The sequence below is a fragment of the Eleginops maclovinus genome, chromosome 15 (genome assembly GCF_036324505.1).
Source record: "Eleginops maclovinus isolate JMC-PN-2008 ecotype Puerto Natales chromosome 15, JC_Emac_rtc_rv5, whole genome shotgun sequence".
NCBI lineage: Eukaryota > Metazoa > Chordata > Actinopteri > Perciformes > Eleginopidae > Eleginops > Eleginops maclovinus.
Genome location: NC_086363.1, coordinates 6,460,360 through 6,485,074, shown reverse-complemented (window position 1 = coordinate 6,485,074; position 24,715 = coordinate 6,460,360). Strand labels below are relative to the sequence as shown.

At 41.1% G+C, this 24,715-nt stretch overlaps 1 protein-coding gene across 3 annotated transcripts in view; it reads left to right on the top strand.

Moving 5' to 3' along the window:
- Positions 1–24,297, top strand: part of ezrb (ezrin b) — a 29,976-nt gene extending 5,679 nt beyond the window's left edge. For 2 of the 3 annotated variants that reach the window (XM_063901916.1, XM_063901915.1), the window contains 12 exons: positions 3,485–3,568; positions 9,703–9,798; positions 11,602–11,876; positions 12,962–13,045; positions 13,129–13,275; positions 16,441–16,555; positions 17,123–17,286; positions 19,241–19,371; positions 20,148–20,308; positions 21,396–21,488; positions 21,780–22,019; positions 22,921–24,297. In XM_063901916.1, coding sequence (XP_063757986.1) covers positions 3,485–3,568; positions 9,703–9,798; positions 11,602–11,876; positions 12,962–13,045; positions 13,129–13,275; positions 16,441–16,555; positions 17,123–17,286; positions 19,241–19,371; positions 20,148–20,308; positions 21,396–21,488; positions 21,780–22,019; positions 22,921–23,085 — 1,755 coding nt within the window. In that variant the 3' untranslated portion in view covers positions 23,086–24,297. The remainder of the gene's footprint in view (positions 1–3,484; positions 3,569–9,702; positions 9,799–11,601; positions 11,877–12,961; positions 13,046–13,128; positions 13,276–16,440; positions 16,556–17,122; positions 17,287–19,240; positions 19,372–20,147; positions 20,309–21,395; positions 21,489–21,779; positions 22,020–22,920) is intronic. The other variant, XM_063901918.1, reaches the window with a different exon arrangement.
- Positions 24,298–24,715: the final 418 nt, after the last annotated feature.

Below are 24,715 nucleotides of genomic sequence, written 5' to 3'. Positions count from 1 at the left end.
TACGAGTCCTTGAGCTTTCATTCTTTAATTACACATACGTAATGCCAACCGAGCCTGCGGAGGTACCCTTTCAAGATATCACTTCCTAAGACCTAAATAAAGGACACAATGAGTTCCCTCTCACTAATAGCCGTCGTTAATGGTTCTATTACTCTGACGAATCCCCATGGTGACTCTCATTACAAGAGGCTCTTGTAAAGCCATGCAAGCTATGCAAAGGGGTTAAATATTGAATGGTCTTTACTGAAGAATGCAGTACAACCTATTCACACTTTAGCCACTGAGGTTTACCACCTCATTTCTTTAACGCGACCCAGAGCAGCTCCTTAACCTCTCCATTGAGAAGTCTGAAGGAATGGTTTACAGGTTAGAATCATTATGAAGGGTGGACTGGATCTAGAGAAATATTTGACATTCTTGAGGGATGGCTTGATTCATTTAAGGAACAGTTCCCTTAGCGGTGCATTGACATATGGGGGAAGTGACTTATGGTATCGGCTCCAGCTGTGAGCTAAACGCTACCTCTGTAGTTGTTTTGTGGATTAGCTCAGGGCTGTACATCTTGGATAAGGTAAAAGCCATTATGAGACGTCACTGATCTCTGTCTGAATGGTTTTATTTTCTGTGTCCATCTTTTTCATATTTATCAACTTATGTCGGACCTTGATATTTAAGGGTTAACATGATAGTTTTATATTTTGAATGGGATACTGTGATCTTGTTTTTCTAGCATTATAAAGATTGACACCACTCACAAACATGACTCTATGATAATTATGTTGCTACTGCCACGAGACTTTTAGCTTAGCTTTAGCTAAAAAACTGGAAACCTTGGGATACAGCCATAGCTTTGCCCGAAGGTAACCTCAAGGCTTCTCATTTGACACATTACATATAATCCCTCCTTACATCTTTGCACGTCTTTGCACAAATGAAACAAGGAATAAACATGGTAATTATTGAGCTTTATATGTCTCTGTAGGTGGATTGTTCTTATGGTTTACAGAGACAAGTTAACTGTTGTTTAGCCTTTATTCTAAGCTCAGCAAAACAGCTTCTGGCTGAAGATTCAGTATTTACCAAATAGACCTGAGATCAGTATCAGTCTTCGTGTCAGACTATTGGCGAAAAAGGGAATAAACTCGTTTCTGTTTAAATTCATGTTTTTTAATGTGGCAAAAACACTTTCAGAAAAAGTTGTTCTCCATTAAATAATTAAGAAATGTTGTGTTCAAGGTTTTATTATCAGGTGCAACAGTGTAATTATGGCAATGGAAATCTTAGCTCCCGAACTCTTCCAACAAAGCAACATATATAAATAAAATAGATAGGACATAAGACGAAATAAGAAAATAAGAAAATTAAAGTAAAACTACAAAAATAGTTCAAAATGAAGTACCATCAAGCTTGTGTTACTTGTTATTGTTTTTTTGGTTACCACAGCTTGATACCTGGCACCAAGAGTGTGAACATGTGTACTGCTTTGTTTTGGGAACCACTGCTCCTGTGGCTAAAATCAGTGAGTCAGTTGTTACTGTTATGACTCGTGGAGCAGGGGCTTACTCGTTTAATATCCGCGTCGGTACTTTCCTCTGACCAAGTTGCTAATTGTGGAACTCTGGGTCCTTGCCCGGTATATTTTTAACCTATGTGTCATGTTTTCTTTACCGCTCTGAAGGGCCTCAGTTTATTGTGAGTTACCGTTGAAGGACTTACTCTGAGATCAGATGTTACTCACTCAGTGCTTTCTGTTGGGCTGTCTGCTCCACATATTCAAATGTTCCACTCTCTGCTGGTTAGGGTGTGTTTTTCTAGGTTTCCAACTGTAACGGCTGTACATAGACTGTGATGTTTAGAGAAGCGTCGCATATGTGTCAGAGCTGCTGCTGCCAGATCATATAATCCTTTATAAACCAGGGGAGAGGGAAAATATCGCTTATTAGGGCAGTTTCTGATCACTTCGTCTGCAATTACGTGGTAGTTTCTGGTAATCTTGCTCCCCTAGAGTGTAGAAGATGATAGCGTGGGGCTGTTGGGGCATTGCAGCTGAAAGGGGATCTTTGTTTGGCCGTGTAAAGTAAATGCAGTGCTTCCCCTCCTTCCTCTGCTTTTTAGCTGTGACTTGAAGCTGTTATAAGCTGCCCTCTTTGGACTTCAAATTGTACACATATGTGGCACTTTGGGACAGAGCTACAAACTCTTATGTGGAGTTTAGGTGAATGAAGCTCTGCCAAAAATCTTGGTTTTTGATCCTAAGAGATTGTGCCAACTGTGAAAGCAGCAGACACATGGATGAAAATAATAGGGCTTCCTTGAAAATCCGCTGTCTAGACTACTGTGTTCTTACAGTATCCTGGACACCACTGTGCTGACGCTCTTTCCATCCAATGCTGATTGGATTTGCCCGCTCTGCAGGATTTAAGCCTGTCAGTTAGTTTCTCATCCCCGTGTAGCTTCATAGGAATCAGCGGATCTCTGAATCACCGGACCAGTCACCGCTGCCGCCCAGACATCCCTTTTCCAGTAGGCGTCATTGAATTTGTCCAGCACCGCTCACAATGGGCTGGAGATGAAAGATGTCACTGGAGGTCTCTGTCAGCGTGACTCCTCTCTCTTCACCCTGTGTCCAACAACCTCTTTGTGTCATTTTCACTGAGCATTAATAAGTTCAGTCAATACTTTGAGGCTCTTTTCATAACCCCCGCAAATACCAGAGACATTTGACATTATTAGAAGGGAGTCAGTATGCTCATTACCTCAAAGCAGCTATTGTAAATATTTGTGCATTGTTGCATGGCTTTTGTGTGCAATGCAAATGCCATTTACTGATTACTAATCAAACTTACAATGCAGAATATTGTTAACCTCCATCATGGCACACACTTGACGTCAGATGGCATTATTCAGTAATACTTTTTGTTATGGTTTTCAATTGAACATTAATCACTGGGGTGTGTCCGAGTAAGTGGACATTCAATTCTCTCCTCTTGAAGCAGGTTTCAGTTGGATGGACCTCCTCTTTCTGTGTGCGCAGGCCACTGATCAAACATTAACTAGAGAACTGAAAGACATTTTTCCTGTGAATGGGAGTGAATGTCTGAAGTAGTATTTCATCCCTCCTCCCTTCAGTTTAGTCATCCAGAAGAACATCAATAATTCCTGTTTTTGGTCAAGTTCTTAAAATGGGAGGTGACCATTTCTTAGAACTTGTATGTTCTTTAAAATTAAACTTAGTTAGCACTGAATATTCGTACCAAAAACCTGTAGATTTAGCAGCAGAGTTCCCTTCAATGGGCCCGTCTCACTCTGAGAAAGCAGAGATAAACACAGAGCCCTGTGTGTTTACTCTGCAAATACACCCCCCACACACACCACAGCAGTGTTCTGTCATCTGGTTTACCTCGTATGGGCCCTTTACCTGTGAGAACCTCTCTGTTACTCTGGGTCAGCTTTTCAACCCTCTCTTTCTCATGTTTTTCCACAGGTCAATGTGCGCGTCACCACCATGGACGCTGAGCTGGAGTTTGCCATCCAGCCCAGCACCACCGGCAAGCAGCTGTTTGACCAGGTACAGTGAACATCAGCTCTGTATTGACCTCAAGCAACAGTGCCGACCTATAAATGTGTTATCAATGGGGTTTGAACAAACAAACAATGTTTTTTCCTACAATTTTGGAATGAAGCCATATTTATAAAGAATATCAATACAAGTAAGCCCATCGCGTTCCAGTGGAATGAGTTAAATGAACGGTTTTCTGTAAGTTGAATAAACAAAGTCTATCGTTGTGATATTAGGAGCTGCTGGTGGACAGTGGATTTTTCACCTTGTGGATAGAGAAGACCCTGTACCAAGTCCTTATGCTAAGCTAAGCTAACCAATTTCTGCCACCAGCTAAGTAGTTGAAGCACACACGAGAGTGGTATCCATCACTCCCCTTAACTCTTGTGTTGGACAATTTTCCTCTTCTTAGTGGTTTGCAAATTAAATTAAACTGGGATTTGGTTCGCATCTGGGTTTTAAGGCAAGCTGTGCTCTGCCGTTGCTTTATTTTTTGCTACAGATTGTTCACTCATTTTTTTCCTAAACTGCCACAACTTCCATCTTTAATGGACTTAACATTCTAGAGTTGTAATGTTGTACAATTTATTAAAAATTCGACAGTTTAGCATTCTGTGTAAGGAAAGGAGAAAGTGTCTGCTCTCGTTATCATCCCTCCAAAGCTCTCTCCATTCATTACATCCAGGTCTGAAAAGTTATCTCCTACTGACAGAGATTACAGGAGATTTCTGCCTCAAGTGTCCTTATCAGTCTCTTTCTTCACACTGAGGTTCAGGGGTTATTATAAATGGCATCCGTCTGTAATGAGAAATTTCCGCTTAACAAAGATAACTTCAGACATTTATTAAACTCAATATTAATGGCCTTATTGAATGAAAGCAGTGCATAGTAAAAGGTGTCGCCACAATAAGGGAAATATAAAAATGATGAATGGTATCATTTCACCTTTTTTAGGCAATCTCACTCAAATACCAGATTATATAAGGTTACCAAAACTTCAAATCCTTCATATTGTAGAATAGCTTTTTAACTCTCTCCTTTTTTGTTTTTTTTTACAATTAATCCCACTGTCTTTTAACCTCAAACTGATTATTAGCTCTTTGATTAGGTGTGTGTTGAGGAAGGGGTTATGTATGTGTCACAGCAGTCTCCATGACCTTTGTGGCTCCTGGCAATCGGCTCTTCAATATTTTTAAATAGGGATTTACTTTGCTTGTTTCCTCTTGTTGTAACATCCTATTGTGAAGCTCCGTCGCTGAAATTCAAATGTATATGACATGTCATTAGCGTGAGCTCCTCTGAGGCTGTATGACAGCGCCGGGGGAGGAAACGCATTGTTTTAGCCACTTCCTGTACAACTCGTTTTTCAATAGCAAGTGTAGCCAACTATGTGTATTGTGCCTGCATGTCAAGGGATTCAGCCTTTGTGTTGGGAACATTGCAGGTAAAAATATAACCAAGTTAAGAACAATATCTCCTAACCAATGCACAAAAGCTGCTGGTTTTGTTTTGGAAAAGGAGTAGCTGAGGAGGACCCAGATATTCGCCTTTGACACCTCCCTATTTATAGGTGATGGTGAATTCCCCCGCCTACTTGTTAGAATGGCTCTTGTTAGGGTGTGCCACGGATAATGCCTCTCTCACTGTGATAGAGTCAGAGACAGTTCAGTGCTCTATTTCAGTTCAAACAAGATACAGTTTACTAATTTGAACATGGGAAACTGTTTACAAAGCTTCTCAGCTAAATTGTAAATAAGGTCTCCAGCTATTGTCAGCGTTTGTGTACTAGGGTTTTGAAGCCTTCTCTTTGACATGTTGAATGCCGCCATCTGGATGTCATTCAACCTAAAGTTATCCTAAAAGGGTGTAGAAAAGTACATCCAAGCTCTGATGGAGATATTTTTAGACAACCAAAGCTAAAGAGCATTTGACTGAGATCAAACAGACCGAATAACGCCAATGGTATTGACCTGTCAATCACAAGTGTGCTGCTAAATTGGGTATTTTACTCAAGATGGGACCAAGTTTTACAAAATACAATTGCTAGTTTTATGTAAGAAGAAAAGATTAAACTAGAAATTGTCAGGATTGTTTTTTAATGAGGTAGTAAATCAAGTGAGAAGTAGTTTCACAGACTTCTGTACAACATGACTTTTTGCCACTAGCGCCGCCTCCTCTTGGAAGTGAAAAGCACTTTTGCAACGGCTTCACTTTTCAGACTGGTTGCAGTTTTTTTTCGACCTGTGTAGATTTCGCCAGTTAAATTAAAGATCGAAAAATTGAAATCGGAGCAGCTGTTCAGAGTCTGCTTTTTAATTCAGTCGTCATTTTTCGGTCCCTGAAGTCTGTCAGCATCCTGATTTAGTTTTAAACGAGTGCTTTGGCAGTCATCAGCTGCAAAGACGCTGGCAGCCTCACACGGTTTTGACAGGCTCAGTGGAAATGCTGACTAACAGCACTGAGCTCATTTCCAGGCCTGAGTGTGAGGCCTGGTGTGGTCTGCGCTGATCATAACCCTCGTCCCTGTGATGCTGCTCTTAAAGACAAACTCCTGCCACTCCCCTACACACCCTCGCACAGTTTCACTTCCAAAGGACGCTCCACTCTGCTGTTTTCATTTTGAAATCAGACACAATTAGAAAAATCCCAAAGGCTGTCGGCCTCAGGACTGCTTTGGATCGGTTCAAAGCAGGAAAAAGGTTGATGGCTGACATCTGAAAACATGAACTGAATAATCTGGTTGACAGGTGCCAGGTGCAAAAAATGAAACTAGTTCACTTATAAACCCAACCCACATGTCAAAGCCACATTCAAAAACTGCTGTTCAGCCAAAGGGAGGGAACATATTGCATCATTCTGTGCTGGAGTGTTGTAGCAGAACGGTTTTTTAATCTACTTTTACTGTTCAGTCACAATTATGTGTGGTCTGACAGTGATACTCACTTTTTCTTTGGGCCAGTTGCCCAAAACCACAGAACACACTCCTTCATCTTTGTGCTGGCTCCTGTTTGGGGCCCGACTGGGTGAACCCCTCCCTACTCCTCCTGAGTCGCTGGAGTACTCCGCGTTATTCAGCCCAGAGGATATAGTGAATAATGCTGTTTCAGCCCAGTGGCATTCCTCACTTTCACCACAGAGCCCGAGCGCCCATAAACCAGGCAGTGGAACTCTCTCTCTCTCTCTCAGATTGCTGTGAGACGAGGCTGCAGACGAGGCTGCTGACTGAAGTCAGGCAAACTCTTCCTATGTGGCACTGCAACTGGTGCTACTTCAACCTGCAACAAGTCTGAAGCAGGGAACAAGCTTTGACATGACATTATTTGGGTTTTCTGTTTAATTCATCTTATTTTAAAAGGAACATCTCAGGTGTGAGTAGCTTTCAGCATCAGTGTACATTGCCCCGTCATAGCCACACATTAAAGTCAAGGCAGCGAGCCAAAGCAACCTGCTGCGATAGTTTACTGAACCTGCGTCCCCACATTCAGATTTAATCCTCCTCTAATGAACTATACTATTTCCAGTATCCTTTGCCAGCAGGTGTTTATAATATGTGTAGCATGTTATTAAAACTAGTTTATCTATTCGTCAAATGAACCACAAGGGTTAAATAGTTACCTCCTTGTGAGTTTGTACCAAGCCTCTGTGCAGCAGCTCACTCCCTGAGAAAGTGCTTCATTTATCTGAATGGAAGCCCAATCTGTTTCTCTACGTCTCACTCTGTAGACCCCGAAGCAAAACCCCCATGAAAGGGCTGGTTGTTTTCTGAGGCCCTATGAGTTCATTACAGGTGAGATGCTCTCTCGTTTCAGCCCCCCCTCTCCCAGTACTTGTTGTTGTCGCACAAAAAACAATCCATCAGAAAAGTCCCCTAAATCAAAGCCATTCATTTTCACTCCCACAGGTCAGCCTGCCCTACATGAGCCACTAAAAGGGAATTGGCTTGGCTGAAGTGCCATCCTGTTGATTCATACTTCTTCCAGGCACCTCACCTGGTGACTGGGTGGGGAATTTAGCAGTGATGCCTTCAAAAAATATATTGCCGCGCTAACAGCACAGTCACAAACATCGGTTGCCAGAGCCTGATGCTGTTGGAAAATCGCTCAGCCTCTCTGAAGGCCATAAAGAGCCTCTGGTCGATGAGGTTTTTTCCTCTGAAACCCAGTGGAAAACTGTAACTCCTACAGCATCACACGTGATTATTTCAGAAGTACGTTTTTGACTTTTTGCCTCAGCTGCAAAGTGAAAAAAGGGCTGCAAAAGTCTTCAAATCGTTGATCATAAATACTGTTTCCAGTGTGGTTGAAATTAAACCCGGGCTCATAATCTGTCCTTCAGACGTTAATAATGAGCAGTTCTAGCCCCCCCGCCTCCCTCTAGGTCTGTTCCTTGATTCAGAGACAGGATGCTGGTCATGCAGCACGCCCTCGTCATACAGCATCAGTCCTCTCACCGCTCAAACAATAGGAGCACTTTGTTGAAGAGCAGCCCTCGTTGGCATGTGTGCTCAGGCATATTGCAACAGAGACGTGAGCTAAGTGTTACTTCAAGTACAGAAAACGCTCTTAACGTTTTATGGGAACATATCACCATTACTAGGTCTTATCCAAAATTACATTTGTGCTCATGATGTGTTAGTTTGGGTTTCAAGATGTCATGTGGCTTTTCATGTTAAATCAAACCCTCCAGTCTTATTTAGCTGCAAGATGCATTAATGGTAGGTGTGCCGGTTAGAGCTGGAGTTATAAAACGATTGATTGGAAATGAATCTGCAACTATTTTACATACAATTGTTAATGTATGGATCCATCTTTTCTGTTTTGAAGATTAGACTCCTTTTCATTCATGGAATAAAAACAAATATAGTTGGGTTTTTAGCTTTCGGTCGGATGAATCAAGCAATTAGAATATAATAATAGAAATGATGGAAAAAAACGTCTCACTTCGATGAATAATCTCATCTAATTTGCCTGATTCTGAGGAACAATCGCGGACTCTTGATGAGATGCATCAAGACATTGTGTTCTGGTTAAAGTCTCTAGCGTGCTGGGTATTTAGTGTATTTACTAAGTGATTATGCATTAACTACATAAATGCAATGAAAAGAAGGAAGAGGAGGAAGGTTTTGAGATGAGTTCTATGGTGATATTTCTGACCAATGAGAGCACAGCTTGTTTGCTTGCACTTGGATTTGTTTACAGCTCCTAAACGGTAATCAGGGAGTAAATGCAACAATTATATCAAATTATTCCAAATAAAGCAAACAACATAGAGTTCTGAGAACACCCACAGTGACAGTGAATAATCCATGTGACAATCTGGCTTTCTGGAAAAGTATTTGCCAAAGTGCTGAGGAGAACAATCGTTTGGTGTTTTTCAAGAGTGTTATTTTATTTACTTTGGCAGTAGTTTACTGTTTGAATCGTTACTGTAGCCAAGTCCATCCTCAGGCCTGGGAATGTGTAACACTATGAGGGCTGTGAGCAGATTACTCTGGTACCTGAGTATGTCACCTTAAGGTTAGGTCCTTCAGGTCTTCCCGAAGTTTGCAGATCTTTCGAAGATCGTTTCACAACTCCCTGCTCCTCTGCCGATAACACGGATAGTGATGCATTAGATTTATTGGAAAAATGTAACTCCCAGATGGATTTTTGAGGTGTGATCTCTGTGTTGACTCACATGATCATGATATGATAATCTGTTTTCCTTGAATAGCAGGTATTGCTGGGTTTAATGGGTTGGGTTTTCATGCCTTCGATCTATGAAAAAGATCATGAAAAATAATAAACGGATTATGGTGATGAAAATCAACCCTTGTATCCTAGTGATGTGGAAAACTAAGCTTTTCACAGTGTGTGTTTTAGAGCTGACTAGTGGAGTGACAGAAAAGAAAATCACCAACTATTTTGAAAGTCAATTAATTGTGTTTTTTCAATCTCTGGTTGCAGCGGGTTGAGTACATTTGGAGACGTCATATTGTTTTGATTGGAGTTTATTTTCCACAGTTCAGAGTACAGTTAGAATACAGTTATCTTTAAACATGTTAAAGACCAAACCACTTCTTTACATAAAAATCATCTGCAATCTTTCCCTCTTTTCCCTCTTTTCCCTCTTTTCCCTCTTTTCCCTCTTTTCCCTCTGTGCAGGTGGTGAAAACCATCGGCTTGCGTGAGGTCTGGTACTTCGGACTTCAGTACATGGATGGCAAAGGTTACTACACTTGGCTAAAACTGGACAAAAAGGTGAGATCCATCTCTAAAAATAATTTCCTTTGTTTAATTTAGTGTCACAATAATCTGTCTGTCCTCTGAATGGTCAAGTTATTATATTAGGTCATTAGGGAAGGAGGAAAGACATGTCCAGTGTGATGCAATACCTCATCATTCAGTCATGAATCTTTCTAATTGTAAATACTGGGAAGAATTTGACCACACAATGTTATTCATCCTGTCACGCCATCTTTCACAATGTAGGTTGAATAATGTGTTACCTATGATGATACCATCTGGGTTATGGTAATGCTCCCTGTATAAATAACAAAGCCATGAGCTCTGCTGTTTGTTTTCCAGTCAATCATTAGCCACAGTATTATAATATGTTTATATTTGTCCAACTACAACATAGCTGCTGATTCCCTCTGGCGTTCTGCCGCCGCACGATTAATGAGCCAGAGGTGGATTATTTGACAAGAGAGGAAACTCTTTTTGAAACAGGCTCTTCTCTGTTGTCTCTGAGTAAACATAGGTTACTGTACCTCCACGGACCGTGAGTCATGAAGCTGATCACAGACCTGTTTAATCTGTCATGCAAAAAAGCAAATGAGCCCGAGCAATGACGTTTGGACTGCAAATAAGCTACATTTCTGCATCACAGTTCATTATGATGTACAAACCCCGGCAGCTTTTGATTAAACAAGATCTGTTTTCAGATCATATGTTAAATTAAAACAAATGAATAATTTGGCTTCATAGGGAGTTGTGGGAACTGATAAGCTACCTCAAGTGATGTCACATGAGATGGTTCTGATGCATCAATGTTGATCCTCTGTTTTAAAACTTTGCATTGTGAGTTCAACAATGTTATACGAGTACAAAATACAAACCAGACTCTACAGGCTCAGATGGATAATAGTGCAGCATTGACTACAGACTATAACAAATACAGGGAAAAGATTAAAAAAATTCGAATCAGACAATGATTTCCTGAATTAAACAAATCTTGGAAAACACCCATATATGAGGAGACACTTCATAAGTTGTTTATTTCCATAATCACAAACGAGGGTCAGTGAGAGAGGGGGGGATGCCTGCCTCAGTCAGCAGCAGTAAACTGTACGGTGAGTGCTGACGGTGCGCTGCTGCACAATGCCTCGCTCAAACTGGAATATTCCCGGCCCCATTCTCTCCATCATGACCACTCGGTTCCTGTTTTTAAATTAGAGGAAGAGGCACATTGTGTGAACGCTTACTGTAACACAGCGCAATTAAAGTGTGTTACCACTAAACGATTGCGGTAGATCCCCTTTCGGTTAGGGCAGAGCAGCCATTAAACTGCGGAGCTGGAAACTGTTTCCATATTTATTAACAGGGAGACAGCAAAGTTCTTCATCGTGTCTCCTTGGTTTGTATTCTTTTGTAGCAAAAAACAGGTTTAAAAGAGAAATGTATACAAAGATGTTTATATTATTGAAGTTTGTGCAACAGAACAAGCTGCAAAGCAACCAGAGGACACAAATCAAACAGTACTTAATCAAGTAACCGCAACTCATACGGTCCCGCTACAAAAAGAGGATTCTAAACAAAATGTATAATGATGAGATTTCAGTCTCATGTGCAGAGATATATTCACATTAACCTGAGAATGGAAAATCACCACAATCAGCGTCTTGTGATCTGTAATAAAATACTCTTTTTGCCCTTTACTTCTAGCCAATAAACACCCTGGCAAAAATAACCCTGCAACATGGAAATTATTGTTTGATTTCCTGTGTTTTTGTATGACTTTGTCACTGTATGTCCCTAAAATATGTTGTAATTGCTCCCCAGGTGTCGTCACAGGACGTGAAGAAGGAGAACCCTCTGCAGTTTAAGTTTCGGGCCAAATTCTTCCCTGAGGACGTGTCCGAGGAGCTGATCCAGGACATCACCCAGAAGCTCTTCTTCCTGCAGGTGAAGGAGGGCATCCTGAGCGACGAGGTTTACTGTCCACCAGAGACGGCTGTGCTGCTCGCCTCATACTCCGTTCAGGCCAAGTTTGGAGACTACAACAAAGAAGTGCACCAGCCCGGATACCTGCTGTCTGAACGCCTGCTGCCTCACAGGTCAGAAAGAAGCTCTCCTGGCGTCTTAACACCCAAATCACAAAGGAATATGTAATGAAGTGATACATTTGGCGTATTATAATGATGCTGTTAGTTTTGGCACTTGCAGGAATAACGATTGTCTAATTATGTCATTATATAATACAAATGTTTACAGGGGAAAAAAAAAATGTTCAACAGTGACGAACTGGAATTAAGCAGGATTAAGTTTCAGGGAAAGCACCGCAGCTCAAATATGCTGTCTATGGTTATGATGTCTGTTTTTGTTTCCTGTGACTTGACAGGTTGTGACCTGGGGTTGTCGCAACTTTTGAACACCTTTTAGATCGTTTGATTGAAGCTGTTATGTTGACAAAGAGCTTTTTTTTGTTACCAGATATTAACATTAGGTCTGCATTGCTAGGATTATTTCCATCATCAAAGTAAAATATGCTCATTTACGAACATATGAAGAAGAGAGTCGAGATGAATGAAATGGGTCATGTGCTTATGCGGGTGTCAGTCTTTAGTTCAAACGGCTGGAATGCCAGCAGCACACACCCTTTCGCACCTTTTCTCTGAACCTGCCTCTCAACAAGTCGTAGTGAAAGAAACTCAAGCAACACCAACCTGAGGCAGAAAGATCTAAGAAACACACTACTCCACCAAGTTGGAATTTGCATGATGTGAACAGAGCATTATGTTAGTTACTAAAAGGGCCCCATTGTGCCTCCACTGTGTGGCCAGTCTGCTCTGATTGGTTAGCTGGCCGGCTCTGTTGTGATTGGTCAACCGCTTAGAGATGTCCCGCCCCTTAGTCTATCAAGAACAACGTGTTGGAGCGCTAGCCAAAAGAAGCGCAAGTGTTCCATAGTGATGTCACTATGTTCCAGAAGTAAACTCTGGAGTCCAATGGAGGCATTTCAGGCAGGGTGGGGTGTGTGGAACTTGGGGATTTGAGCCTTTGCAGACCATTTACATGCACAAACATCTATATATCACACTCCAGGAAAGGGAAAACCCACATAAAGTATTATATAATAGATTTTCTTCTCTGTTTAGTGATGATGTTGACCTTTGTTGTATTCTTCCATCTCTTTCTTCAGAGTCCAGGAGCAGCACAAACTATCCAGAGAACAATGGGAGGAGAGGATTCAGGTGTGGCACGAGGAGCACCATGGCATGCTGAAGTGAGTGTGTGTTTGATATAATCTCACTGAATCCAAAAGAATGGATTTAAATGATGATAACTGAACGCTGTCCCCTCTTTCAGGGAGGACGCTATGATGGAGTACCTGAAGATCGCCCAAGACCTGGAGATGTATGGAGTCAACTACTTTGACATCAAGAACAAGAAGGGAACCGAGCTGTGGCTGGGAGTGGACGCTCTGGGACTCAACATCTACGAGAAGGACGACAAGTAAGCACCTTGTTCTTAACGGCCCTGCTGGTGGTGTCTGTTCCTACCTGCTGCTGCAGTCGCTGTGACACAGAGCTAAACTGGCTGAGCATGTCTGAGCGTAATCACTTTTCCTGTTCCTCTGCAGACAGTATGACACCAATAGCAATGAAGGCCAAATGAATACAGTCTTTGGGAGGAGTCTCTCCAAAGACACCAAAAAAAATCTCAGCAGTTTTCTTTTGTGTCTCTATTCTCTATTGTCTGCTTTTTTTATCAGATTTGAGCTGAAATAACCTCATTTGATCTAACGTTTCTAAGTAGAGACAAAGATCACCGTTATTTAATCAGGGGAAACCATTTAAGAGCAAAACAGTTCAAAAGGACAAAGCAGATTACGTAAAACAGGAGCATTCGTATGTAAAACATTTAGTAGAAGTTTGAACTGTTTAAGAAATAACTAAAAATGTCTAACTAAAGGCCATCTTGAAGTTTATTCCACCTACATGTATGAGCGGCGTAATTGTATGCAGTTTTTCCCTGTTACGTATTCCTATATGGGATATCCCATTTTTGCCGTTGTGCACGTGCCTCAGTTTCTTGTAATCCTATAGTATAAATAGGTCATTTGTTCACACTTCTCTACGTATAAAGGTACATTTATTCCTCTACAAACCGCTGAATGATTCAAACCCCCCCTAAAGCACAGAGTATACGTTTGTGTGCCATTTATACGTACGATTATTTACATAAAATCCCCGCTATACGCTTGCTGACCTTATTTTTCCTATTTTGTCTTGGGTGTCCTGTTTTATTTCCCCCTGAGTAAATACTGGGTCTGACCTCAGACTTGTCCATGTCTGTACTTAAGTGCTATTCTCCTTTCAATCCACAGGCTGTATGAAAGAAAAAAACCCAATTTGTCTTTGGTATTTGTTCATTTTGACGATCGGAAACCCATTATTTGGGACATGTGAATGGGGGTAACCAGGGTCCAGCCTGGCCTTGGTTGCGATTGCCACTTTGTATGTAGGGCAAGACAGTTCGGGAGGTAATCGCCGTCTTTGTGGGGAAATGATTCCTGAGAACTCCCGGGTCCTGGCCTTGTGTGAGGGGGTCACTGGAGTGAAGTGTGTTAAAGGAGCACTTCATCCCATGTGCACTGACCCTGTGCTGGAAATCCATCCAGCCGTTTCTGCTCTGGCTGCGTTTCTGGTTCACTACCAGATCGTAGCTTCTCCCTTCTTGAACTGGCTCTATTGAAAGCAGTGTGGTCTACTTTGTCCGTCCTCGTGGGAGAAATGAAAGAGAAGGTTGGAGAACCTTTATTTGAACCTCTCTATTCCTGCCGAGTATGAGTTTAAGGAGTCTGGATGATTTAATAACTGTTACTGCTATTGTGTTAAAGCTCATCCAGTCTCTCATTTAGCCTCATTTTATCCTAGCTGCGGTTTTAAGAGCCAGAAACTAATTTTAACAGCGCGATCTGCGTCCCTGTGTGAGTCTGTCTCTTTATGTGCTCCCTGGGATCAGCAAAGAAAGGCCTCTCCTCCACGGCGCCCTCTGCAGTAACCATGACTACGCCGACTGGTTTTTCAAGCTGTGCCGCACTTAAGAATGTGAGGCTAACCTACAACGGAGAAGGGCCGGCCCACAATGCAGCAGTGCAGCCGAGGCTTTAACTCCTTAGGCTCTCCTGCGCTGCTCACTAGATAGGACAGCTTTTTCCAGAATTGTTCAGAGGTTTCTGTGATCCAGGGTTTCCTCTTAGCAACGATACACACAGCCGGACATCAGAGTCACTTATTCTTTATTTTATTTATCTGCTTTTTAAAGGATTCAAAGCCTTTATTAATTAAATGCACAATTGCTAAATCATAGGTTTTTGCAATGGAAATCTCCTCCAACATTCAACATACTTCACATAAAAGTTGCAGACTGGTTGTTTGTTGCCTAGGAGGAAGAGTCACTAATGTTGATTCACATTTTTCTTCTTATCTGAAATGGAAATGACAGAAACATTAAGTCCATTGGTATACCAAACGTGTCGGATATAAGATTTTTGACTAATTGTAATTTTTACAATTCCAAAAAGGCAAACCCTCATAGGTTTCAGATTTTCAAATGTTAGGATTCGCTGCTTTTATGATAATTATCTAAATATGTTTGGATTTTTGACATTTTTCCCACTATTTATTAAAGTATATAGACCAACAGATCAATGGATTCCTTAAGAAAACAACTCCATTTTTGATAAATCTCAATATTTATTGTCTTGATCAAGTGATTTGACTATAGAAAATCAGAAATATTTAATATTATCCATCAAAATCCAAGTTTATGCCTTCAAATTGCTTGTTTTCTAAGTCCAAATCCTAAAGATATCCATTTAAATATGATATAATCCATATTTTCTGCCATTTCAAAGTATTTATCACTTTAAAAAATTGTCTGTGATTATTTATAAGTAGATCAATTAACATTGTTAATGCACTCTCCTATTAAATGCTTTATTATACAGATAACAATCATAGATCTATAGAGACATCAGGCTGAGACTTCCCAATTAACTCCAGCGAATTGTTCACCAACCAAAGTTTCTCAGATTTTATAAACCACATGATTTCTAACAACACAAATCCATTGAACCAGCACAGATTGAATAAACACTAAACTCTTATAGACATATTTGATCGCTGAGATTACTTCCACATTGTTCCTTGAGTGTCAGGTCAGTAATTGAGAGAAATTCCTTTTCAGGCGGTGCGGTTTCAGAGCGGAGTTTCACTGCGAGGTGGATGGCTGCGTTTCTAGATTACAACACTATCGGCTCGACAATGTTTACAGTGCGACTTTGTGTTGTGCTGAATGAGATTGGCATCCGTTCAGTTTGCCTGGCACAATAGAGCGGAGAGCCACACCCCAGATTGATCGCTCCTACTCCATCTGTGGATACAGAAACCAAGCGGGAGGTTTATTTTAAAATAACAGTATAGAATGAAGCACACAGATAAATTATCTGGGTTACTTTTAGAAATAAGGTGTGTAGAGACAGCTTTTAGCCTTTTTAAGTGAATGTATATATATTTTGTCTCTTTTTAGGATCAGAATCAATAAATAAACCCTGTTTTGTCCTTAGTTTAGTACAAGAGTTTACCGTTTGTTTTCATGTGCTCTCTTCCTCAGACTGACCCCAAAGATTGGCTTCCCCTGGAGTGAGATCAGAAACATTTCCTTCAACGATAAGAAGTTCATCATCAAACCCATCGATAAAAAATCTCCAGTGAGTAAAAAATCTCCAGTGAGTACAGCATCGGCCGACCTAAGACTTCAAGCATGCTGACATCTCTAACCCTGAAATACTTCTGTTCAAACTCTCTCTTCTCCTTTCCCATCTTATTTAGTAACAGTACTTGTGTCTACTTAAACTCTCTGCCTATGTTTTACCTGTGGCATCGTGTCCCTCTATGGCAGAAAGAGAAACCATTAGACATATCTTCAGTCTGATCTAGCATACGGAAGAGCCACTGCTACTTTCCAGGCAAAGCTTATTAGTGATGGAACCCAAACATACTAAAGTAATATACCTTATCTGTGTAGCTCAGGCTTCCTTAATAAGTGAAGCAGTCTTTACTGTTAGTAGCAGGAATCAGTTTAAAGTTTCCCTAAACTGCTCAGAGTTTCTGCTTCAGTCTTTGTCCTTTCATCAAGCAGCTGTTTAACTTTCTCTCTCCCTCTTACTCCTCCTGTCTGCCTCTTCTTCTTCTTCTTCTTCTTCTTCTTCTTCTTCTTCTTCTTCTTCTTCTTCTTCTTCTTCTTCTTCTTCTTCTTCTTCTTCTTCCTCTTCTTCTTCTTCTCTAAATTTCAGGACTTTGTGTTCTATGCACCGAGACTGCGCATCAACAAGCGCATCCTGCAGCTGTGCATGGGTAACCACGAGCTGTACATGCGGCGCCGCAAGCCCGACACAATCGAGGTGCAGCAGATGAAGGCCCAGGCCCGAGAGGAGAAGCAGCAGAAACAAATGGAGAAGTACGCAAACATGTAGATGTGATATGTACATTTGTTAAAAAACCTAGGTCAAAGGTAAAAAAAAGTCCATTAAGAAAATGTGAGAAGCTGGAACATAAACATGTTTGACAGTTCTTGCGTGAGAAATTACTTGAAAATAGTTTAACCTCTGGCTCACCACAAAAAACAAACTGCCATGTTGCCATCTGCATAACCTGAGGGTCAAAAAGGCCACTATAATTATATATTACATTTTACTGTATATAAGAGCACATTATGCCTTGTCAAGGAATTTTTAGGACTTGGGACTCGAGTGCAAACATTTTAAAGGTATCTGTGACATGCAAAACAATGAGAGGCTCCAAGCCACTTTCAATCCATGCACTTCTGTAAAGTGAAACCTCCATTCACTGGGCAATAAGGCCGCATTCCTTTGCGAGTCTGGGAAATCAGCTTGAATTAGCTGAAGTGAAAGTGAAGGGAGTCTCTGCTCAGCCTGCGGATGTCTGGCTCGTACAGCTGTTCAAACACAGTGATGTAACATGGAGCAGAAAACACAGTAAATATCAGCGAGCGGACCATGAGATCAACAGCAGACAGACTTAGGATCAACACACACAGGAGCTCACACACTCTGGGTTGGTGTCCTAAAACAGTTTCTAGATGGTTTGTCACAAGTCCCTTAAGATGTCCAATTTAAACATAATTAACCCCTGAGGGAGATCTCAGGTTGTTGCTGCGGCAAAAGTTCTGTAATAATTAAGATAAGAAAAGATAAAAGGTACCTTTATTAAACCCTGTGGGGAAATTCAGGAGTTTAAGCAGCGGGTCAGAAAGAAAAACAGTACAGATTCACAGAAGGATAATAAAATAATGAAATAAAATACAAATTATATAAAGGTAAGTAACTGTTTGAAACAATATATATACATTAACAATAAAGCTGGAGTAGAAACAGAACTGTAAGGACATTCCGGCTCTCCTATAAAAAGAATTAACCCGTGGAAGTTTTTCACATAAAAACATTTGCATATATACTGTAGATGACAAAGAGCGTGTGATTAATCGGTACCTTGCCGCAGCTCTACTTTAACTTATGAATAGGCTTTGATGCCTATTGTCAGTGCTTGATTAAAAGGTTTGATAATCCACTAATCATTTAAGTCATTTATTGGCAAAAAAACTGCTCATAATTAGCTAAGTCCAAATTCTCAAATGTAAGACTATGCTGCTTTTTCTCGTCAGTGGAATATTTGACCGACACACTCTATTTATTATCACCAAACTAATCACTAAAGTCATTTTAAAACAGTTACTATTATTTTCCTTTATCTTCTTCGTTGCAGCAATAGATACAATTCATTCGAGAATATGGGTTGGACTGACACAATTGGAAAAACAATCAATCTGCTACCATTTTGATAGTAAATAGTAGTAATAATTGAAACAAAAATGCCAAAGATTCCCTGAAAGTTGCTTCTCAAATGGCTTTACTTCCTTGTTTTGTTTTTGTTTGTTTTTAATCAAGCTGTTTGAGATTTGAACTTGAGTCTAAGGGCATTTTTAAAGGTATTTCTTGCTATTTTCTGACATTTTATGGACTTAACGATTTTTTTAAAGAATTGTCAGACGCAGCCCTAAATTAAGTTTAAAACCTTGAAATCAATCCTGTTACTAATGACTACACCAACATCCTGCAGCTCTCTAACAGCTGTTTCAATTCCACCTTTCACAAGATCGTATTTAAGCGTTTTAATGGCCTCAAGAGGTCGTGAAGTGAGAGAATAATATTCACACGTTGCCTTTACCGTATGTGACCATGCCAGATGTAGCAGTAACAGCAGCAATAGAGCAGCTTGTGCAATCACGCTGTGTATCTGGGACTTGGGGGGGGGGGGGGCTGACGCTATGTCGTTTGTCAGCCGTTACTACGCATCCAGCATGTCAGCTCACGGCCGCTGTGTGTTATCTGCAGGGCCCAGCTGGAGAACGAGAAGAAGAAGAGGGAGGCCATCGAGAAAGAGAAGGAGCAGATGGAGCGAGAGAAGCAGGACCTGATGATGAGGCTGTACCAGTTTGAAGAGAAGACCAAGAAGGCGGAGAAAGGTAAGGGGGGGACACACTCGTATATCACTTAACCCTGTGTGAGGCAGTGAGTTTGTGTGTGTAAATAGTTAGCATGTGTGTGTGCGTGGGGGGAGGTAAATGTGAGGTTATGCAAGCAGATTATTTGTTTTATAAACAACGTTTGTGACGACTGGAAACAGAAACGGTGTAGCATCTGTTGTTGACTCAGGCACTGATGTGATCTGTGTCTACGCTATGATGCATTATGGTTAGTCATTTTCTTAATCAGGTGTTTTGATTTGACTTTGTTTAGTGTCCAAACCAGCGAAACACATTTATGTTCAGTTACTAGTTTTACCTGGGTCTTTTTGTGACAGTCTCTAAAGCAGGGACAGCATTCTTTCTTTAATAATTTCACTGCTTATTATTATTGACAAATAGAATATACAGTGAACTTCCAGCATAATAAGATCATTAAGTGACTCCAGGGGTTTCCTCTTTAGTAATGATTAACAGTTATACGGCTCATAAATGAGTTCCAAATGATTTGCAGTGTTTGCTTTTTAAATACTTCAAATTCCAGCTGATTGAGGTTTCACAGCTGGAAAAACACAAGTGCACACAGTCATGGGAAAGAGTCTGGTTGCCCAGTGCTTTCCTGATAACTACGTCTTATTAGACCTTTGTGTGTATCCTCTAAGCCCCATGCTATAGGAAATCACTTTGTCTCTGTTTCAAATGAAACGATAAATAAGAGGTACAGGAAGTCCTCCCTTTTTTTTTTTACTAAACTGCTTTGTGTTTCTGCATGGTAGACCTGCAGGAGCAGATGCAGAGAGCCATGATGCTCGAGCAGGAGCGGAGGAGAGCCGAGGAGGAGGCGGCTCGTCTGGAAGCCGAGCGCCAGGCCGCCCTGCTGGCTAAAGAGGAGCTGGCCCGCCACGCCGAGGACCAGCTGAAGAGTCAGGAGCAGCTGGTCAGTACTCCATTCACACCGTGCAATTTCAACCAGGTTTCCAATCCCCTAATGCATGTTTGCAAAAGGAACTTCCTCATTCATGCTCCAAAACCAAGTTATTGTGTCAGTAAATTGGCAAATGCCACCAAGATTAAAAGTGTTGTGAGCCGTACTGGAAAATGTTTGGTGAGATAAGACAAATCAAAGTCTTTTCTCTCCACATTCAGCTGAGACTTTGTCCACCTCTGCACCAGGCACATTGCAGGGTGGAGCGTTCAGCAGTGTCTGGATACAGTAGCTCCAGACAAAACCACTTTGTAGCGTCCAGCTGGACCACACCCCATTACTTCAGACTCCTCAGCCCCCCTCACCCCCTCGCTGCTCTCTGCAGACCACCCACAGGACTGTGCCGCTCCCTCTCTCACTTTAACAGTCGGGACAGTAGAGCTGTGGTTCCTTTCTCCACATTTACAATCACAGACACCTGCTGCTGCGACAGCCTTTATACTCAAACCCTATAAAGAAGCTCCTGCAGTGGATTTAGTCTCCGTGCATCTTCCACTGAATGCCACAGTCTGTTGAATCAAAGCCATAACGTATTAATGAGTTCACTGTGTTCCCGGTGTTTTCCCCCTGAGGGCCGAACACCTTTTAAAATAACAGTTTCACGGCCGGAGAGTCAGTTCAGTGCCTTTTACAACCGAGGCAGATGTACCGTTTAATACTGAGCCTCCGGTTAGTGCAGTCTGGTGAAAGACGAGCTGCTCACATTGTTTCGGAGGTCCGGAGGAATGTACCACACACTGGTCACGTTTCATCAGGACGCTCATGCTCCGTTTTGATAGGACTGAAACTCCTATTGCTTTTGAATTAACTAGTGTTCAGAAACTCATGTTAAAATGATTAAAACCTTGACCTACTTTTAGTCTTTTCTGGTCAGTTTTGTTCGTTTTATAACTGTGATTTATAAGTACAGCTTTGCTTTTCCTTTAGCTGTCTCTCTCAATGGGACCACCTGATGAAATGAACATTTTATTTGATGATCCATTTACATGTAATAAACCTGGACTCTTTAATAAGTGTTTCTCCTGTTGTTTTGTCCCAGGCGTCGGAGCTGGCAGAGCACTCAGCTAAGATCAACCTGCTGGAGGACGCCAGGAGACGCAAAGAGGAGGAGGCCAACTCCTGGCAGCTCAGGGTGAGAGCTTTACCTGAGCGCAGCACACTGAGGCTCATTCAGACGCTCCTGTAATGTACAGCAGGCAGATACAGTATGTTAAACCTACAAGGACTTCAATGAGATTAGTTTAGACTCATTCTCTGCTATTATACATCCCAATCCTGGGACTGGGATGTATCCTGGGAATCCAGTTTACATTAGACTATTGACTTTAATTTTGTTGAATTTTAAACCTAAAAACGAAGGAGCTTTCTACCCACTAAGAGTTTAAACTGACTCTCTCTGTGTGTTATTGATTCTCCTCTCCAGGCCCAGGAGGCGCAGGACGACCTGATAAAGACCCGGGAGGAGCTGCACATGGTGATGACGGCGCCCCCTCCGCCTCCACCTCCCCCCATGTACACTGACATGGACTACAACAGCGACAGCGAGGAGAACGCCAGCACAAACAGCGCCGACCTGCAGACTGAAGGCATCAACGACCACCGCAACGAGGAGGACCGCCTGACGGAGGCCGAGAAGAACGAGCGCGTCCAGAAACAGCTGAAGGTAAAGAAACGCTGTCGATGCCCTGCAAGATGCAGAGGCTTTATTACATTTATTTCATGTAATGTGACAACAACTCATTCTTTATTTTAGTCATTTCTTATTAAGATAATGCAGTGTAAAATTGTAGATCCCCATCAAAAAGGGAACTCTATGAACAGGAGTCAAAATGTGCTGAAACAAGTACTGAGTTGACAAATCTTACTCATAACGTACAAGAGTATCGACATCAAAATATCGTTAGTAAGAGTAAAAGTACTTGTTAGGCGTAAAAGCGCAGGGAGGAGCTACTTTTAATGACTTTATATGCTGCTGCTGGATATCGTAACCCATAATTATACATCAATGTTTATTTATTAGCTGATTTATATTTAATTTGAGCTAATCATCCACATTTTTTAAGCAACTAAAGCTGTCAGACAAATGTAGTGGAGTTAGAAGTACAACATTGGCTTTCAAAATGTAGTGGAGTAGGAGTTTGAAGTAGCATAAAATGAAAACGATGAAGTATAAGTACCTCAAAAGGCTCTTAAGTACGACACTGTGAGTAAATGTACCTCTTTACATTCAATAACTGATAATCTGCGATTTAAAGTCGGAGTAATCAAAATCAGAATTCCTTTATTCATTTGTTCGATAGAAAGCAAAAAAAATAATACCCTCTTAGATAAAGGCATACAAATGATTACAATTTACAGAAGTACATATTCAGGTAGATAAGTAAGTAGCAGCAGTATTTATAAATAAAAGAATAGTGGTTGAAGGTAGATAACAGCAGTAAAAATGTATATTAACAGATCCTTTTTACAGAAATAGACTGCACATAAATGTGGTTGAATATTATATGTTGTTGGTTTTCTCTTTATCTTTTCTCACGCCTCCTCTCCTCCTCCTCTCCCCTCAGGCCCTGACCTCAGAGCTGGCTCAGGCGCGTGACGAGTCCAAGAATACCACGAACGACCTTCTTCACAGCGAGAACGTCCGGGCCGGCCGAGACAAATACAAGACCCTGCGACAGATCCGGCAGGGCAACACCAAGCAGAGGATCGACGAGTTCGAAGCCTTATAAACAAACATCCCCTCGGCCCCCTCGCCCTTTCTGATTGGTCCCTACGCCTCGGCCCATGGACACACACAAAAACACGCTCATATATAACACATATTGACTAACCTGGAGCAGTATAAACAGAGAGACACACTCCTGTTGTGAGTGTGCAGAGCTTTGCAAATCCTCGGAAGAAAACTTAGTGCCAAAACCTTTCCTCCTCTTAGAGTCTCAGAACCTATCCGTGTCTTTGATTGTGCGTAATTGAGTCGACTTCAGACCAAATCATTATTGTTTTAATCCAGCGGTGTGATGAAGTAGTGGGACTAGCCAAATTTGTTTTTATTTCATGATGTGCACATATAATATGTAATCGCTTCTTTTTCATGTTTGTCGTGTTAGAAGAGAAGGGCAGTTTGTCGTTGATAGCGACCACTCAGAAAGGGGGAAAGTATAAGCAGGAAAATGTGGCTTTTCCTTTATATTTGAACACTTCCATTTATGTTTAATATTGCTATACAGTAGTTTAAAATCATCCCTAGCTTGATATTTATACTGTATATGGGACATTAAAAAGGGTATTTCATCTTGGTTTGTATATTTTTGCTATCTACTAATGACAATGAAAACATTTATTATGTTTTATATATTGACCAAAATAGTCTTATGTTCCATACGTTTTCCTTTGGATCAGTAAATTAAAGAGATTTAACTGTAAATTATTATTATCTTTTACTGTAGGAAAGATCCATCTGCATGCCATTAAATCACTAAAGGAGAATGCTATCTATCTAGGTACTTTTGATTAGCCGTGCAGTTCACAGCATGCGGAGGAACATCTCTATCCTCGGAGCGCTGAGTGGACTGGGACCCTTTAGGTTTAATATATTTTATTTCTCTGTTCTGCGTAATGTCGCTGTTTAGTGAAAGATGAGCATGTGCTTTTACCCCCGTGTGGCCTTTCTGTCTCGGTCCTCACTTTGTAGCCAAGGTGCTCAGTCACACAAACGTTAGTGATTTTAGTGTTAAACCTAATGAGGGTTGAGGTGAACGTTACAAAGAGTTTTCGGTTTGCAGGTCACAATGGACAGACGCAGACAGTGAAACATCTCCTCTCTAAACCAGAGTAGCTTCTACTGTAAAGAAAACACTCAGCTCTGCTGGCCTTTGTATATGAACAGGATTTTATAATGAGGTGTTCAACATATTGACAATAAAGAAAAATCTATGATTACACATCAGCGTTTCTTTGTGCTCTGTTTGACCAAAACATCCCTGTCTAGCCGATACTATACTATGATGGTTTTTACAGATTTTTCTACATTTTTATTCTGACAGATTTTACTATGATGTTTTTTTGACATACTATACTATGTCTTCTAATTTTAGACACTATTCCCCAACTTTGTTTTGGGACATACTACACTAATATGGCTATTTCCGACCATAACTTTTTACATATGGTATGACTTTTCATAAATTAAATTGTATTTCAACTACTTTTTTGAGAACATACGTACCTGAAATATGACATTTTCTCTCATTTCATTTTGGCAATGCTATTTAAGCCCTTTTTCTAAATACTAATAGAATCGGAGGATGAAACCCTCTTTATTTGTCACATACATGCACACAGCAGAGCACACACAGTGAA